The sequence below is a fragment of the Delphinus delphis genome, chromosome 18 (genome assembly GCF_949987515.2).
Source record: "Delphinus delphis chromosome 18, mDelDel1.2, whole genome shotgun sequence".
Taxonomy (NCBI): domain Eukaryota; kingdom Metazoa; phylum Chordata; class Mammalia; order Artiodactyla; family Delphinidae; genus Delphinus; species Delphinus delphis.
Window position 1 is genome coordinate 64,060,209 of NC_082700.1, and position 15,595 is coordinate 64,075,803.

The 15,595-nt window shown below is 46.5% G+C and overlaps 1 protein-coding gene across 1 annotated transcript in view; it reads left to right on the top strand.

Moving 5' to 3' along the window:
- Nucleotides 1-15,595, top strand: part of LOC132413627 (ATP-binding cassette sub-family C member 4-like) — a 166,363-nt gene that overhangs the window by 28,858 nt on the left and 121,910 nt on the right. Inside the window, exons 2-4 of the mRNA XM_059995698.1 lie at nucleotides 4,828-5,020; nucleotides 10,790-10,891; nucleotides 14,682-14,873. Of these exons, the coding sequence (XP_059851681.1) occupies nucleotides 4,828-5,020; nucleotides 10,790-10,891; nucleotides 14,682-14,873 (487 nt within the window). The remainder of the gene's footprint in view (nucleotides 1-4,827; nucleotides 5,021-10,789; nucleotides 10,892-14,681; nucleotides 14,874-15,595) is intronic.

A 15,595-nucleotide genomic window follows, 5' to 3' on the forward strand; every position in this document is an offset into this window, starting at 1 on the left:
GGTAGTGGCGTGCGGGCTTAGTTGCCCCACGGCATGCGGGATCTTAGGTCCCCAACCAGTGATCGAACCCTTGTCCCCTGCATTGCAAGGTGGATTCTTTACCACTGGACCACCAGGGAAGTCCCCCGGAGTCCATAGCTTACGTTAGGGTTCACTCTTGGTATTGTGCATTCTATGGTTTTGGACAAATATATAATGACATTTCCATCATTATGGTATCATACAGAGTATTTTCATTGTCCTAAAATCCTCTGTGCTCCACCAGTTCATCCCTCACTCCCACCTCCACCCTCTGGCAGCCACTGCTCTTTTTATTGACTCCATAGTTTTGCCTTTCTGTCATATACTTAGAATCATAAAGTATGTAGCCTTTTCAGACTGGCTTCTTTCACTTAGTTACAAGCATTTAAGTTTCCTTCATGTTGTTTCATGTCTTGGTAGCTCATTTCTTTTTAGTGCTGAATAATACCCCACTGTCTGGATGAACCAGTTTATTTATCCATTCACCTACTGAAGGACGTTTTGGTTACTTCCAGGGTTTGGCAGTTATGAATAAAGCTTCCATAGATTCAAAAAAATCCCTTTCCTTCAAAATTAAGCATATAGTCAGTGAGTTGACTTCCAATATGCATCCGAACCAGATGGAAGAGTTACCTCCTTTGTTCTACTTCATACTCTCTCCATCTTTGCAGGAATTGCATTATTACTATTAGCATATTAATTTTTCCATCTTCTATTCACTAATTTTAAAGAATGCAGGAAAATGTAATAAAACACCAACATGGACCTACAAACAAGTGCCATTATAAGGCAGACTTGGTTGTTTTATGGAAACTGAACCAGTTGACTGACAGGCAGAGATGGATGGCAATGCTTGATAGCGGCTGGATGAAAGTCTAAATCTGAAATAAGAAAAGCGGTTTGAGGGCAGCAGAGTAAAGGCTGCAGTCCTATAGGACACACAGACGTGTGCTAGAAATAGCCTGCCTGGCAATCTTGATTAACGAGTAAAGACTTAAGTTGACTGACTATTGAAAAATGATAAATGACACATACATACACACTAGTTGGTGAAAGGTGTGGAAACTCTGGTCTCAATTTAGAGAGAGTGGCATCTCTGACAGGATACGGGCAAGCTATACTACATAGTTTGATTCTGAGCTTTGCGTGGACACATGACATGGCGTTACATGTATCCTTACAGATCAGCTCATTCTGAAGAGCTTGCACCTCAGGCTTTCTGACCTAAACTACTAGATTTGGGTCAAAGGCCAGCTGCTCTTTCCCAATAGCTTCTCATCCAAAGCTGCCACCTTATCTTGGTTCCTCTGTGTAGTAGACAGTGGTCAGTAGTTAAATGCCATCAGCAGGCAGAACCCAGCAAAACCCACTGCAAAGTAAAAGAAGAAGAATATCCTTAGCTACCAAAGCTCAGGCGTAGTCAAAGGTTAGGAATCCAGAAAGAACCTACAGTTGAGTCAATAAAAGTATTAACCAGCGCAGTAAACAGGGTTCAGTGCACAAGTTAGGGAGCTGGCTGATCCTCAGTCCACAGGTGAGGTGACATACGACATGTGGTTGCCATGAAAGAGAAATGAAGGGATGGGAGTGGCAGGCAGAGTCTAATAGCCTCTTTGCTAAAATCCTCACAACTTCTCTGTTGCTTTCGTCACTGCACTCTCAGGATACAGCTTTTGTAAGTTCTTCCATTCTGGCCACTGTTCAAAGCTTTCAATACCGTTTTTTGTTTGTTTGTTTGTCTTGTTTTTTTGCGATACGTGGGCCTCTCACTTCTGTGGCCTCTCCGATTGCGGAGCACAGGCTCCGGACGCACAGGCTCAGCGGCTATGGCTCACGGGCCCACCCACTCCGCGGCATGTGGGATCTTCCCGGACCGGGGCACGAACCCGTGTGCCCTGCATCGGCAGGCGGATTTTCTACCACTGCGCCAACAGGGAAGCCCCTTTCAATACCGTTTTATCTGTTCCTCTTGCAGAACTATTCCCTTCGTCCTTCTTTGATGCTCTTCCTTACTTTATGTAGGTCTTTGTTTCTGACATTATTTTCCTTCTCAGTGAAGAACTGCTTTTAACTTTTTTTTTTTTTTTTTTTGCGGTACGCGGGCCTCTCACTGCTGTGGCCTCTCCCGTTGCGGAGCACAGGCTCCGGACGCACAGGCTCAGCGGCCATGGCTCACGGGCCCAGCCGCTCCGCAGCATGTGAGATCCTCCCAGACCGGGGCACGAACCCGTGTCCCCTGCATCGGCAGGCGGACTCTCAACCACTGCGCCACCAGGGAATCCCAGCTTTTAACATTTTTTGCAAAGCAAGTCCACCGGCAACAAAGTCCCTCAGTTTTTGTTTGTCTGAAAAAAATATTTCTCCTTCGGTTTTGAAAGATCATTTCACAAGGTACAGAATTCTAGGTTGGTGATTTTTTTTCTCTCAACACTTAAAATTTTTCACTCCACTCTCTTCTTGTTTGCATGATTTCTGAAGAGAAGTTGGATGTAATTCTTATCTTTATTCCTCTATAGCCAAAGTGTTTTTCTTTAATTTGAAAATAGTATACCTAGTTGTAGGAGTTGGGTTTTTTTTTTTTTGACATTAATTCTGCTTGGTGTTCTCTGAGCTTCCTGGACCTGTGGTTTGGTGTTTGACATTAATTGGGGGAAATTTTGAGTCATTATTGTTTTAAACGTTTCTTTTGTCCCTTTCTCTCTTGCTTCTCCTTCTGGAATTCTCAGTAAGCAGATGTGGAATCTTTTGTATTTGTTCCTCAGTCCTGGATATTCTGGTTTTTCTAGCCTTCGTTCTCTTTGCCTTTTGGCTTTTGTGGATTCTGTTGATAGATCCTCTAGCTCAGCAACTCCTCCCTCAGCTGTGGCCAGTCTGCTAATAAGCCCATCAGAGGCATTCTTCATTTCGGTTACAGTGCTTTTTATCTCTAGCGTTTCTTTTTGGTTCTTTCTGAGGATTTCCATCTCTCTGCTTACACTGCTCATCTGTTTTTGCATGCTGTCTACTTTATCCATTAGAGCCCTTGGTGTATTAATCATAGTTGCATTTAAATTCCTGGTCTGATCATTCCAACATCCCTGGCACATCTGGTTCTGATGCATGCTCTGTCTCTTCAAAAAAAATTTTGTTTTTGGCTTTTGGTGTGCCTTGTAACTTTTTTTGGATATGCAGACACAATGTCCTGGGTTAAAGGAACTGCTGTAACAAGGCCTTAGTAATGAGGTGGTGAGGTGTGAGGGCAAGCAGTTCCCACGATTAAGTCTCAATCCCCCAGTGAGCTTCTGCCTCTGGACCATGAACTTCACAAGTGTTTCTCATTTTTTTCTCCCCCCACCCCTTCCCTTATGTGGGACAGGATGGCTAGAGACAGCTGGAGCTGGGTATTTCTCTTCCCCCAGGTCAGTTAGGCTCAGTTAACACCCCAGCAGGTTAGACTCTGGTTAACTAGTTTCCACCAAGGGCAAGCCTTGGAGTCTTGGGGTCTATTTCAAATTGGCTACTTTCCCCCCACCCCCAGCAGGAAGGCTGAGGGATTTTTCTCTGGTATTTTCTGTAGGATCCTGCTGGAGCTCCTGGAGGAAAATCTCACTGTGTTGTGAGTCCTCGCATGACTGGGTCCCCCTGTAGTTTCTAACTCTCATTGTCACACTGAGCCTGCAGCGATAGTCAGTTATAATTCTGGTTTTCCTCCCCAGGCACAGGTCCCCCTGGTGGTTTTGCTCTGGGAAGCCTCCATTTCCTCTCTTCACTGGGGGGGCCTCCCCAGTCTCGGGGGTGGCAGTTTGCTTAGTGACCTCCCCTCTCTTCCAGATGCAACAGGTCTCTCTTCCCTTTAAAAAAATCTACACTCACCCAAGTTATCTTATCCAATGCCATGGATTTTTTGTTTTCACTTTTTGGGGATCTTTTTTTCTCCCAGATTTGGACAAGGCTGTCTCCTTCTTGGTTTCCCATTTCAGCTCAAGTTTCTTGACTGTGCAATTTAAATCGGGGTTTGCTGGCCGTCTCCAACTACTCTCTTTTATTTCCTCTTGAGGAGATAAAACTTACATGCCTTTTTTACCATTGATCCCCAGTTTAGAAGGTTGTCTGATGGATGTTCAAAAAACACTTGTTTAAAAATGACTTATTTAATCATTCTGCTATTGCTGAACGTAGAATGTTTATAAATTCTATTATATTGTAATAAGCACTGCTCTGATAAACATGTGTACATAAATAAATTTGTACATATATGTGTCTATAATGACTTTTTTTTTTTTTTTTTTTTTTTGCGGTACGCGGGCCTCTCGCTGCTGTGGCCTCTCCCGTTGCGGAGCACAGGCTCTGGACGCGCAGGCTCAGCAGCCATGGCTCACGGGCCCAGCCGCTCCGCGGCATGTGGGATCTTCCCGGACCAGGGCACGAACCCGTGTCCCCTGCATCGGCAGGCGGACTCTCAACCACTGCGCCACCAGGGAAGCCCCCCAGGGGACATTTTTGAGTAGCAAAGGTGGGCAGAGCCTGAGCCTCCTCTCTCCACCTTCTGGGGTGCGTGGGCTCAGAGCAAGCACTTTTGGCAGAGTTTGCAGCCAGGTACTAGTAAGTGGGTGCCTGCGCGCTGGACCCGGTGTGCTGTTTAGCCCGCCTACCCGCCTCCATCAACTGCGCCTGCGGCCTTGCCTCACACCTGCCTGTGGCTCCTGGCAGCGTCCGCTCGGCCCCCCTTCGTCCGGCAGCCCTGCACCTTGCGCGCTGGCTTCGCCTCCCAGGCCTCTAACAGCTGCGCGTAGAGAGCGCTCCTCCCCTCCCCGCCCCCGACACTAGGCGTTCCCGGAAGGCGGCGTGGCTGGGGGTAGACGCGGACGGAGCGGCCGCGGGTGCTCCACTCCAGGTTCTTACGGAGCGGAGGCGCCCGGGGCTCCAGACTCCCCGCCAGCGCCGGCAAGATGCTGCCGGCGTACCCGGAGGTGCCGCCCAGCCCGCTGCAGGACGCGAACCTCTGCTCCCGCCTGTTCTGGTGAGCGCCCCGCCTGAGCTGCGACATCCCGCTAACGCGGGCCTCTGCCGGACGCCGCCGGCGCCCTTTAGGGGGGCAGAGTGTTGGGCAGAGGGAGCGCTTTCCGCCGCCGCTGGAGCCTCCCCACGCCGGCGGCGTGTTCCCCTTTGCGCCTGGGCGCGCGGGCAGGGCGGGAGCAGGCCCGGGGAGGGAGACCCGGCGACCTGGTGGCTGGGGCACAGGGTCTGCCTCCCTTGCCGCTAGTCGCCCCGCCAACCTGCAATGCCAGAGAGCAGGAGGCGGGGAGGCTGAGACCCGAGGCTGCCCCGGGGGCGTCACCACCCAGCTGGAGGAGGGACTGCAGTCCCTGCACCCCACCGTTAGCCGGCTTCCCCCATGCCGCTCAGGAATTCGCAGTTTTGAACTAAAGCTGTAGCCTTTTTACCCCAAAGCAATCAGCTTATTAACAACCTCCTGTATCTAGTTAGCGCCCTGGACCGCTGCCGACTTCCAGTAATATCACCACCTCTTCCCATATATCTTATGTGACGGCGCGTTCCAACTGCACCGGGCTCCCTCTGTCCTTGTGTCTATGACCACGTCTCTCTCTGCCTCCCTCTCTCCGTGTGTGTCTTTCACTGTATGTCCTGGTACCTAATCATAGCAAATTTCGTGTTGGTGAAAAACACTTCTTTTTTATTTAAGGATTAAAAAACACTTATTTTTTATTTAATATTTATTTTATTCTTGAAGACGTTTTGATTGGGACACACAGCCACTACTGGAGTGTGTATTTGACCAGCTCCTTTCCCTATTTCGAATATTTCCACTTCCACCTTTGAGGACCACGCTGGGGATGGGGTCCCTGAAGCCTGCATGGTCCATATGGTCCATATGGTCCATATAAAGATATGGGGTCCATATCTTTAGCCTTTGGAGAAGCAGTGCATGGTCTTGATGCAGGTGGTCCTGCCTAGGAATCATTTGGTCCTGAAACCACTGAAGGTTCCTTAAACTGGGAGGAAACACACAGATAAAAAACGGCTCAGAGAGGTGAAGCTCTTAACTAAAGTTTTCCATCTGGTAGCTGGGACTACTAACAAGATGGGCCTGAAACTTGGGGCTTTTTTTTTTTTTTTTGGTTATTTATTTGGCTGCATTGGGTCTTAGCTGTGGCACACGGGATCTTTCGTTGCAACGCGTGGGCTTCTCTCTAGTTGTGGTTTGTGGGCTCCAGAGCGCGTGGGCTCAGTAGTTGCAACACACAGGCTTAGTTGTCCCGTGGCATGTGGGATCTTAGTTCAGCGACCAGGGATCGAACCCTTGTCCCCTGTATTGGAAGGTGGATTTTTTTTTTTTTTTTAGCTGCGTTAGGTCTTCATTGCTGTGCACGGGTTTTTCTCTCTAGTTGCGGCGAGCGGGGGCTACTCTTTGTTCTGGCTTCTCTTTTTGCGGAGCACAGGCTCTAGGCATGTGGGCTTCAGTAGTTGTAGCACTCGGGCTCAGTAGTTGCAGCATGTGGGCTCTAGGGCACAGGCTCAGTAGTTGTGGCGCACGGGCTTAGTTGCTCCACGGCATGTGGGATCTTCCCGGACCAGGGCTCGAGCCCGTGTCCCCTGCATTGGCAGGCGGATTCTTAACCACTGTGCCACCAGGGAAGTCCAAACCTTGGGGCTTTAATCACACTTGGGTGATTATTAGATCTTTTGTTTCTGGACCTTAACCCATTCATCTTTCCCGCAAATTCTGACGTTTTCTTTTTCTATGGGATGGTCTAGGGGATCCCCAGGGGATGGGAGCTCCTATGCTGATTTTGATTGTGGTGTATTCAGTGTGTGTAGCTACCTCTCTTGGCTATTTGATGGCCCTTAAGGCAAGAGGGGCCTAGAAGAAGGTGTATGGGTGTAGTTAAAGTAAATAACAACAAAGTAGACACATGTCTCCTTAACTTCAGGCAGGGCATGGAACTCTCCAAACACCTTCTGTTTGTGCATTTTCAAAATGTATGTGGGTGGAAATGGGAAGGTGAAGGCTTCTCATTGATTTTGGTAGGCACCCATTTCCAGTTTTCCTGCTGGAAGGAAAGGTGCTATTACCTCTTCTTTTACACCTGAAGTCACTGAAGCAGAGAGGTTGAGTAAGCTGCCTACCATCACACAGCAAGTGAGTGGTGGTGCAGGATCCCAAACCAGGCGGTCTTGTTCCGGAGCCTCTGTTCCTTGTGTAGGTAACTGCTGTACTTGTCACCGAATTGGTCGCCTGGACTCATGCCGGGGTCCTAGCCCAGGCTAAGAACCCTTATCTTGGCGGGGCGGTTCTTTTTCCAGTCGGATTCCCACAACCAATAATTAAACTGTTGATGAGTCTGGAACAGCACAAGCTTCATTCAATGGCCAAAGAATGGAGAAGCAGGAACTTAGTTCGCAAATCAACTTCTCAACCCAGTTTGGGCTGAGGCACTGTATGTATATAGGAGGGTCGAGGGAAAAGGGAGGGAATTGAGTCAAGAGAGGGAGGACTATTCATGACTTATCTGAAACAGGCTCTTGTAACAGGTGAAATAGCTCACCCATCCTCACATAGCTTGTAAATGACAGAACTAGGATTATGCCCAAAGCCCGGTTTCTTTTTTTTTATTATTATTTTTAAATTTTTTTTTTTTTTTTGCGGTACGTGGGCCTCTCACTGTTTTGGCCTCTCCCGTTGCGGAGCACAGGCTCCGGACGCGCAGGCTCAGCGGCCGTGGCTCACGGGCCCAGCCGCTCCGCAGCATGTGGGATCTTCCCAGACCGGGGCACGAACCCGCGTCCCCTGCATCGGCAGGCGGACTCTCAACCACCGCGCCACCAGGGAAGCCCAAACCACAGAAATTTATTGTTTCACAGTTCTGGAAGCTAGAAGTCTGAAATCAAGATGTCAGGAGGTTCAAGATCTCTCTGAATCCTGCAAGGGGTGAGAAATGGAATATTGCCTGCCGTATCAGTCAACAAGGATGTCACACTCATCAGCGACTGCAGCGCTCCCGAATGAGCTGGTGAGCCCTGAGGAAACTCAGGAAGGGAAAGAATACCTGCCATCTAGCGGCCATCAGACTACAGCCACTCCCTGTGGGAGCCCCGAGGAGACTCAGGATGTGAAAACACAGGATACTGGCCCCAGATAGCTGAGGTGCATGTCAAGGGAATGATTTCGGTGAGCCCAGACTCTTGCGTCTTCCCATACATAGAAAAACACTAAATTCCTTAACTTGGGATATCTGGTTTTCTTTAATTAACAGTAATCTTTTGTTCCTACTACTTGCCCTTTGTTGGAAAACTCCTGTATATCCTAGCTCCGCCTCGCCTCCTTGGAGCAGTTTTCTCGTAGTTACTTGAGATGCTGCCTGCTGGGCTTGAAGTCCTAAGAATACTGCAGAATAAAACAGCACTGTCAACTTTTAGATTGTGAATATATTTTTTTAGTCGATGGGGGAATCCTTCCTTGCCTCTGTTAGCTTCTGGCGGTTGCAGGCACACCTTGGCGTTCCGGCTTGTAGCTGCCATCACTCCAACCTCTGTCTCCATCGTCGTGTGGTGGTTTTCTGTCTGTGTGTCTGTCTCTGCATCTCTCATAAGGCCACCAATGATATTGGATTCAGGGCCGGCAGCCGACTCCGGCCTCTGTATCCCGACACGGAATTAAATCTCGGAGACAGAGTTTTGGGTGAAGTAGAAAAGAATAGCTTTATTCCGTTGCCAGGCAAAGGGGGCCACAGTGGGCTAATGCCCTCAAAACTGTGTGTCCCAACCTGGAGGGGGTAGTGAGAAGTTTTATATTAATGGTTCAAAGAGGGCGTGGTCAGCTGGTGGGCAGTCTTCTGATTGGGTGGTGGGGAGGTAAGCGGGAGTCAACATCATCGACCTTCTGGTTCCAACTGGTCTGGGGTCTATGTGCTTAACCGTTAACTTGTCCCACCTCGTGTGGGTTTCAGTGTCTGCAAAACATCTAAAAGATATCTCTCTGTGTATCCCTGGATGGGGAACCAGGACCCTGCCCGCAAGGCTGTACTATTGTTTCTCTTGACTGTTTCTCCTTGTCTCCCATCCCCTCCCTCCCCTAATTAACAACAGCTTGAACCTGCCTGTTGGAACTCAGGGAAGGTCGTGGAGGCTGAACGAAGCCTATTTCCTGTAATCAAAGAAATGTGCGACTCAGAAAGGCTTTTGAGCCCAGCAGCCCTGCAGGGTCCTGCTCAGTATCAGGCCCACCCTACTCCAGTGTGATCTCACCTTAATGGATTACATCTGCAACAACCAATTTCCAAATAAAGTCACGTTTTGAGGTAACTGTGGTTAGGACTTCAACATAGCTTTTCTGTGGGGATACAGTTCACCCCATCACAAGTTCCGTGGTTAGTATGATCCTCCAGGGTGTTAGGGACCCAGACTCCTTCTCTCTTGTTACTCCTCTGCATGTGGCCTTGACCCAGCTGGTAACCTCCAAGGCCTAGGCTGTGGGGTGGATGAAGGTCCTGGACATTGTCCCTTTCCACTGGCCTGGATGTAGTCACATGGCTACACCTATCTGCTCGGGAGGCTGGAGAGAGAGGGCCTCCTTCCAGGCTGCCAGGTGCCAGCTGAAATCTGGGGTTTGTTACCTCAGAAGAACGAGAGCAGATTTGGGGGACAGCCAGCAGTCTTTGCCACACATTCACAGTTCTTGGGGGGCGGGGAGTGGGCAGCGAGGGTGGTATTTCTCTACGACTGTAGCTTTTCTTGTTGAATTATGTCCAGCATTTGCAGGGCAAGAGGGAGTTTTCCTATATATGATTATGTTAGTTCAGTAGTGGTTCACAGGACTTGGTCTGTTCAGCTGAATTGCATTGAATAGCTCCTAAGTGGTATGAAAATAATAAGTGGGAGATGCGGCCATTCCTGCTGTCGAGGAGAGAGGGCACTGACTAAGGAGAGACAACTGATTGTGAATAGATGCTTGTAAACTATTTTTTAAGAGATAGAAACTTAATAAGAGCATTTCATTTTTAGAGCAATGATTTGAGTGATAGTTAATGACAAGCAGTGATATTGAGTTAACGTGCGTGAGAAGACCAGAGTATACTTAAGTGCCCAGGAAAAGGTCACGACTCACAACAGGCAGAGCCAGGGTTTTCGTTGAGTCTCTGCCATTTGTCTTGTGTCCCCAGCCTGTCCTGTGCCACCTGATTCCTGAAGGCCTGGGAATGACCTTCCTCTCTGTGTTCCTAGTATGTCACATGGTGCTTGGGATATGGTGGGATTCAGGAAATATTTATGGAATCAGTTCCTACCAACTCCAGCTCCCCTGTTTGTTGTTAGTGACACAAAAGTAAAACAATAAAAATGTCCAGGTTTTACATGTGTTGGAGTTTGCAGCCGTATTTTCTCCTTAAGGAGGATCTAGTAAACCAGTATCCTTGTTGAGAAAGTTACAACTTTTCTCATGGCCTGGAAGTCTTTATTTTATTTATATTTATATATATATATACACACACATACACACACACACAAACATATGTAATATATATTATATATAATAATCTATACATGTATACTATGTATACTGTATGATTGTATATACTATATGCTATAATAATAGTATATATTATTCTATATATTATTTAGTATGTTCTGATGTGAACCAACATTTTAAATATAGTTGGCAAAATGATATCTAAGCTGTATAAAGTTTTTTCTTGCAAATTCCAGGAAAGCGATTATTTTTGTTTGCGTTTTGTTCCTGCAGTTTAAACAATCTGTTTTTCCTTTTCTGTAGACTTTTCCGTTACTTGATGAGATATCCCAGTGCAACCCTCAGCTGCCATCAGATGGTAAAACCGTAGTGGACGTGCAAGATTTCACTACCTTTTGGGATGAGGTAACAAATTCTTCATTCTAAGATCTTGACTGCTAACAGACAACTGAAGACATAGATTTTTCAGAGAATTTTCAGACTTTACTCATGTTGTAAAGTGTGATTTGCTCATTTACTGGAAGTATGTTATAAAAATTCTCAAAATCAGGAATAGGTTTGCAACTACTGGAGATTAAGTATAAAATCAGCCTAAGACGTTTGACATGTTGCTCTCTATCTCATTTTCAGGAGAGCTTTCAAATTATTAGCACATTTTGAACTTCAAGTACATACGTTTGTAATGTTAGACTTTATAGGATTGGACAGACAAAATGCTGCAGTATGGAATGGGTTAACTAACAGGTACATAAACAGTTGTTACAGACCAGAGGCTTTGGGGAATCAGTGTACGTTTTTTGCCTTGAATTCTCAGGTCATCTTATTACATATGGAGTGAAGCGTGGATCTTCATACAGATCTTTGCTGTCGGGCAGGGTGGAGGCTCCGCATCCTAAGCTTCTAGATGGTTCTGGCTACTTTGGTGGCAGCAGGGACGGGGAGGCGACAGCAGGAGGACGTAGTGAGCACCCGTGATTCCCAGTTGGAGGGTTGCACTGTGTGGCAAGCTGACAGGGAGAACTGGTGATTTTCCAACACTTGGTTTATTTATGATGTGCAGGCAAACAGAAAACACACAGGGTCTGCTCTCAAGAAGTTGTCAGTATCGCACACCCTGTGCAGCCCCTTTACCGACGACCGAAACGCGCCCCCTGCCCCCTGGTTTCATGGTCCTCTGTGCACACGGATTTTCCTCCAGCGTGGTATTTCTCATCATATGCACATTTATGGAAAGCACCATTAAAGTTCCATTATAAAGGCGACTCTGTGAATGCTAACACGTACTTTGAATGACCCATTACCAAATTTCTTTTGTACCAAACTATGTAGCATTTTAAAATGAGCTCCTTTGTTCTTCTTTCAAGAACTTAGTAACATGTTCTCAGACTTCTGTGCAACTTGCATTATGCTACAGAACACCCTATTCTGTTGTCCTGGCCTTGCCTGTGGAAGGATTCTGCTCCACGCTGGGGTCGTTAGTAATTAGGACCTGTCGACTTAGGTCATGGGTGAGAGAGCCCTCGGAGGGGGAGGGGCACAGACATTGGAGGTTTTGGGGAGAAGCTGCTTCTGAATGAAGGCCATGCTGGGTTGGGAGGCAGGAGATAGACATGAGCTCTGTAACCTGCTCCGCTATACAGCCAGGTGGGCAGGTGGGGGAGGTTTTCGGGGACCCAGGTCTCATTCATGAAATGATGGGACTTGGTCTCAGTCTTGAAGCTTTAAAATAAATGGTCCTGTGAGAGCCTCCAAATCTCCACGGGGCAGGGATTTCAAACGGTCTCTGTTACAGAGTGGGGCTCAGCTGATGATCAGATGATCAGCCCTCAGACCGTCCTTGTTGAGTCAGTGCCCCCAGAGCCTGTATAATCAGGAGACAGTCCCCGGTACCCCTGCGCTGTCGAGTGCTGCCCCCTTCTGGTCACGGCGGAGCAGTGCCCGATCCTGAAGCCTGAACAGGGAGGGAACTCAGTGTCTGGCCCTGACAGACTGTGAAGGGCTGCAACGCGAAGCTGTTGTTTGTATGTGGCTCGTTGTTTTGTTGTCGTAACTGAGTGAAAGGTAGTAAAATGGGAACCCTAATAGGTGTCAGACAGGAAGAAAGGAATGGAGAAGCTTAAAAAATGTTTCTCATGTATTAAAATCTAGCCTCTTATTGATAGATTTGTAATACCTATAAAATCTGGGGCTAGTTTTTTTGGTGATGAAAAATAATTGTCATTTTTTTTTAGTATTTGAATGTTTTATAATTAGTTTAGTTCTTTCCAGCAAAATTTTTCATTTTGAAGATGATGCAGACTCTGCCTTTCGATCTTTTGGGCATTTTACTAATCAAGTGTAACCACTCTTTTTTTCTTTTTAAACATTAGCAGTTACTGACAGTTTTCTTAACACATGCATACACTCTTACGTCTCTCAGGAATACTACCTGTGATTGGCACGATGAGTACTTTGTCCTTCTCCCTCGCGTTGGACTGTGTGCTGTTGCAGGTGTCTTCATGTTTTTTGTTTTTCTTACAGTAGAAGTACTTTATTGCCCCCGTTTAACCAGGACAGGTAATGCATGAAACATGTATAAATATGAGGCTTTATCACTCTGACCCATGATATCATCATTAATTTTTTAATAGATTTTTAAAATTAATTTATTAATTTATATTTGGCTTTGTTGGGTCCCCTGCATTGGCAGGCGGATTCTTAACCACTACGCCACCAGGGAAGTCCCCATAATTAATTTCTTTATTCCCCATTTTTTGTTGCTGTTGGTGTTCAATTAGAGCTCTCGTGAAATTAGAGCTTTGACCGTTATTTGTAAGAGTTAATTTACCAAGAGTGACTTTATCCTACAAAATGCCCCTTTGCGTGCTGAGCGTTACTGAGATTCATTCTTTATCAAATGAAAATGGAGCGATTAGTGGAGATTTCAAATTATTTATTAGTAAAGGGCCAGGCATGTATGCGCTTATGCTGCCACCTTGTGGAGATTAATGAAATAGACAGTTAAAACCAAGGGTCATAATGAAACCTTACAAATGATTAAAAACCTCATACTGAATATTCTATTAAGTACATTATTTTAATGAGCTAGTAAGCACGTTGTGTTTTCCTTCCTGGTGCTTCCTGTTACACAGTTGGGAACTGCTTGTCGGGACTTCGGACGTCTCAGTGAAGGAAATGGTTTATGTGACAGCTGTTCAGGACAGACTGAGACCGTGGGGACTTCTTTCTGTCACAGTGGGCCCTCCAGGAGGTCTGGAGGCTGTAATGGCTCTTCCGGGAAGCTCTGAGCATTTCCTCATGTGACTTGACGTGGTCCCGTCAGTGCACGTGTAGTGAGTGTGCAGCCATGTGCTGGAGCTGAAGATACAGACGTGAGCAAGCCGCAGACGCCTCTGCCCTCCAGAGGCAGCCAGGTTCTGGGGCGAGACAGATACGCAGGCAGATCATTTCAGCCCAGTGTGGTGAGCGCTGTGATGCTGTGGACACAGACGCGCCACCCCTGTGTGTTGTTAAAGATTTGAAGGACATGTGCACGTGCACTTGGTCTCCTGTGTTCTGTACAACAAAATACAGAAATCTAAACGTGGGATGTGTACACAAGAGGGGGATGTGTACACAAGAGGGGGATGTGTACACAAGAGGGGGATGACTTCCTTTATGACGGACTTTTGCTCTTTGGACACAACTCACTTCAGAGTTCTTTTAATAATTTTGGATATATTCTTCACACACTTCACACACTTGCTTTTAAGAGCAAGTATTTGTCAAGTAAAGGATACCTGGATGCAAGAACAGCTGCATTATACATCAGATACATGAAATACACGTCCTGCTGGGCTGCTCTGCTAGTTAAGAATGTTAAACATTCTTAATTAGTCTTTGCTGAATATAGCACTTTATTAATAATCCTTATCAACCATTAGTTTACCTTGACCAATGGTGTTATTCTTCCTTTTTTTTTTTTGTCCTGACTGCCTTAATCCTATTATAAACGAAAGGGTTTAGAATACTGTACCCAATCCTATTCCTTCAGAGTAAGATTCTGAATGAAAGGGTTTAGAATCTTATTTTTTCGTTATTCTAAAGGAAAGGGTTCTATCGTTTATCAAGCGCCCAGGGTGGGGACAGTTGTTCTGCGGGGCGTGTCCGTCCTCAGTGCTGCCTGTTCACGCGTGTGTGTTGCCATCTGTTTCAGTCGTCACTGTTGAGTGCTGTGCTGGGGGAGCTGCCCCCGAGCCAGGGGCTGGTCAGCGTGCACGGGAGGATCGCGTATGTTTCTCAGCAGCCCTGGGTGTTTTCAGGAACTCTGAGGAGTAATATTCTATTTGGGAAGAAATATGAAAAAGAACGATATGAAAAAGTAATAAAGGCTTGTGCTTTGAAAAAGGTGAGTCATGACTTTTGAGTTGCATATATTCGAATTTCAAATAATGAGAGCGTTGGTTTAAACTACAAGGTTTGTTAAAAGTTTCTTTCAAATTTTGAAAGACCTTTTCATGTTGTTTAATACTTTCGTCTTCTGAGTGAATATGCACACACATGTGTCACTGTTTGAATCCTGATGTGATACCAACAATCATAGAATGTCTTTTTTTGGGGGAGGGAGTTGTTTCACTTTGTGAAGTTTTATTCACTTTTAACTTCTCTTTTTAATGGGCAATTACAAAAATTTGTAAAAACTAGAGAGCACAGTGTAATGAATACTCATGAACCCACCCCCAGCTTCAGCCAGGATCGGCTCGTGGCCAGTCTTGCTGTATCTCTATCCCTGCCCACTGCCGGCCCCACTCCCACCCCAGATTATTCTGAAGCAGATCCTAGACCTCAGATTAGTTCATCTGTAAACATTTCACTAGTTTTCTCTAAAAGATAGGAAAGCCTCTGGGAAAAAGTCGCCACGTTATTGCACCTGAAAAGTAACCAAAATTCCTGAATATCGTCAACCTTCGAGTCCGTGTTTACATGTTGTTAATCATCTCACTGAGAAATCTCATTCGCTGGTGGTTTGAATCAGGCTCCACGTGTAAGGTCTGCCCTCTGCGCTTTGTTGATGCCTCCTCCTTCCCTTTCAGTCTGTAGGTTTCTCTCTCCATTTTTGACTTGTGTTTT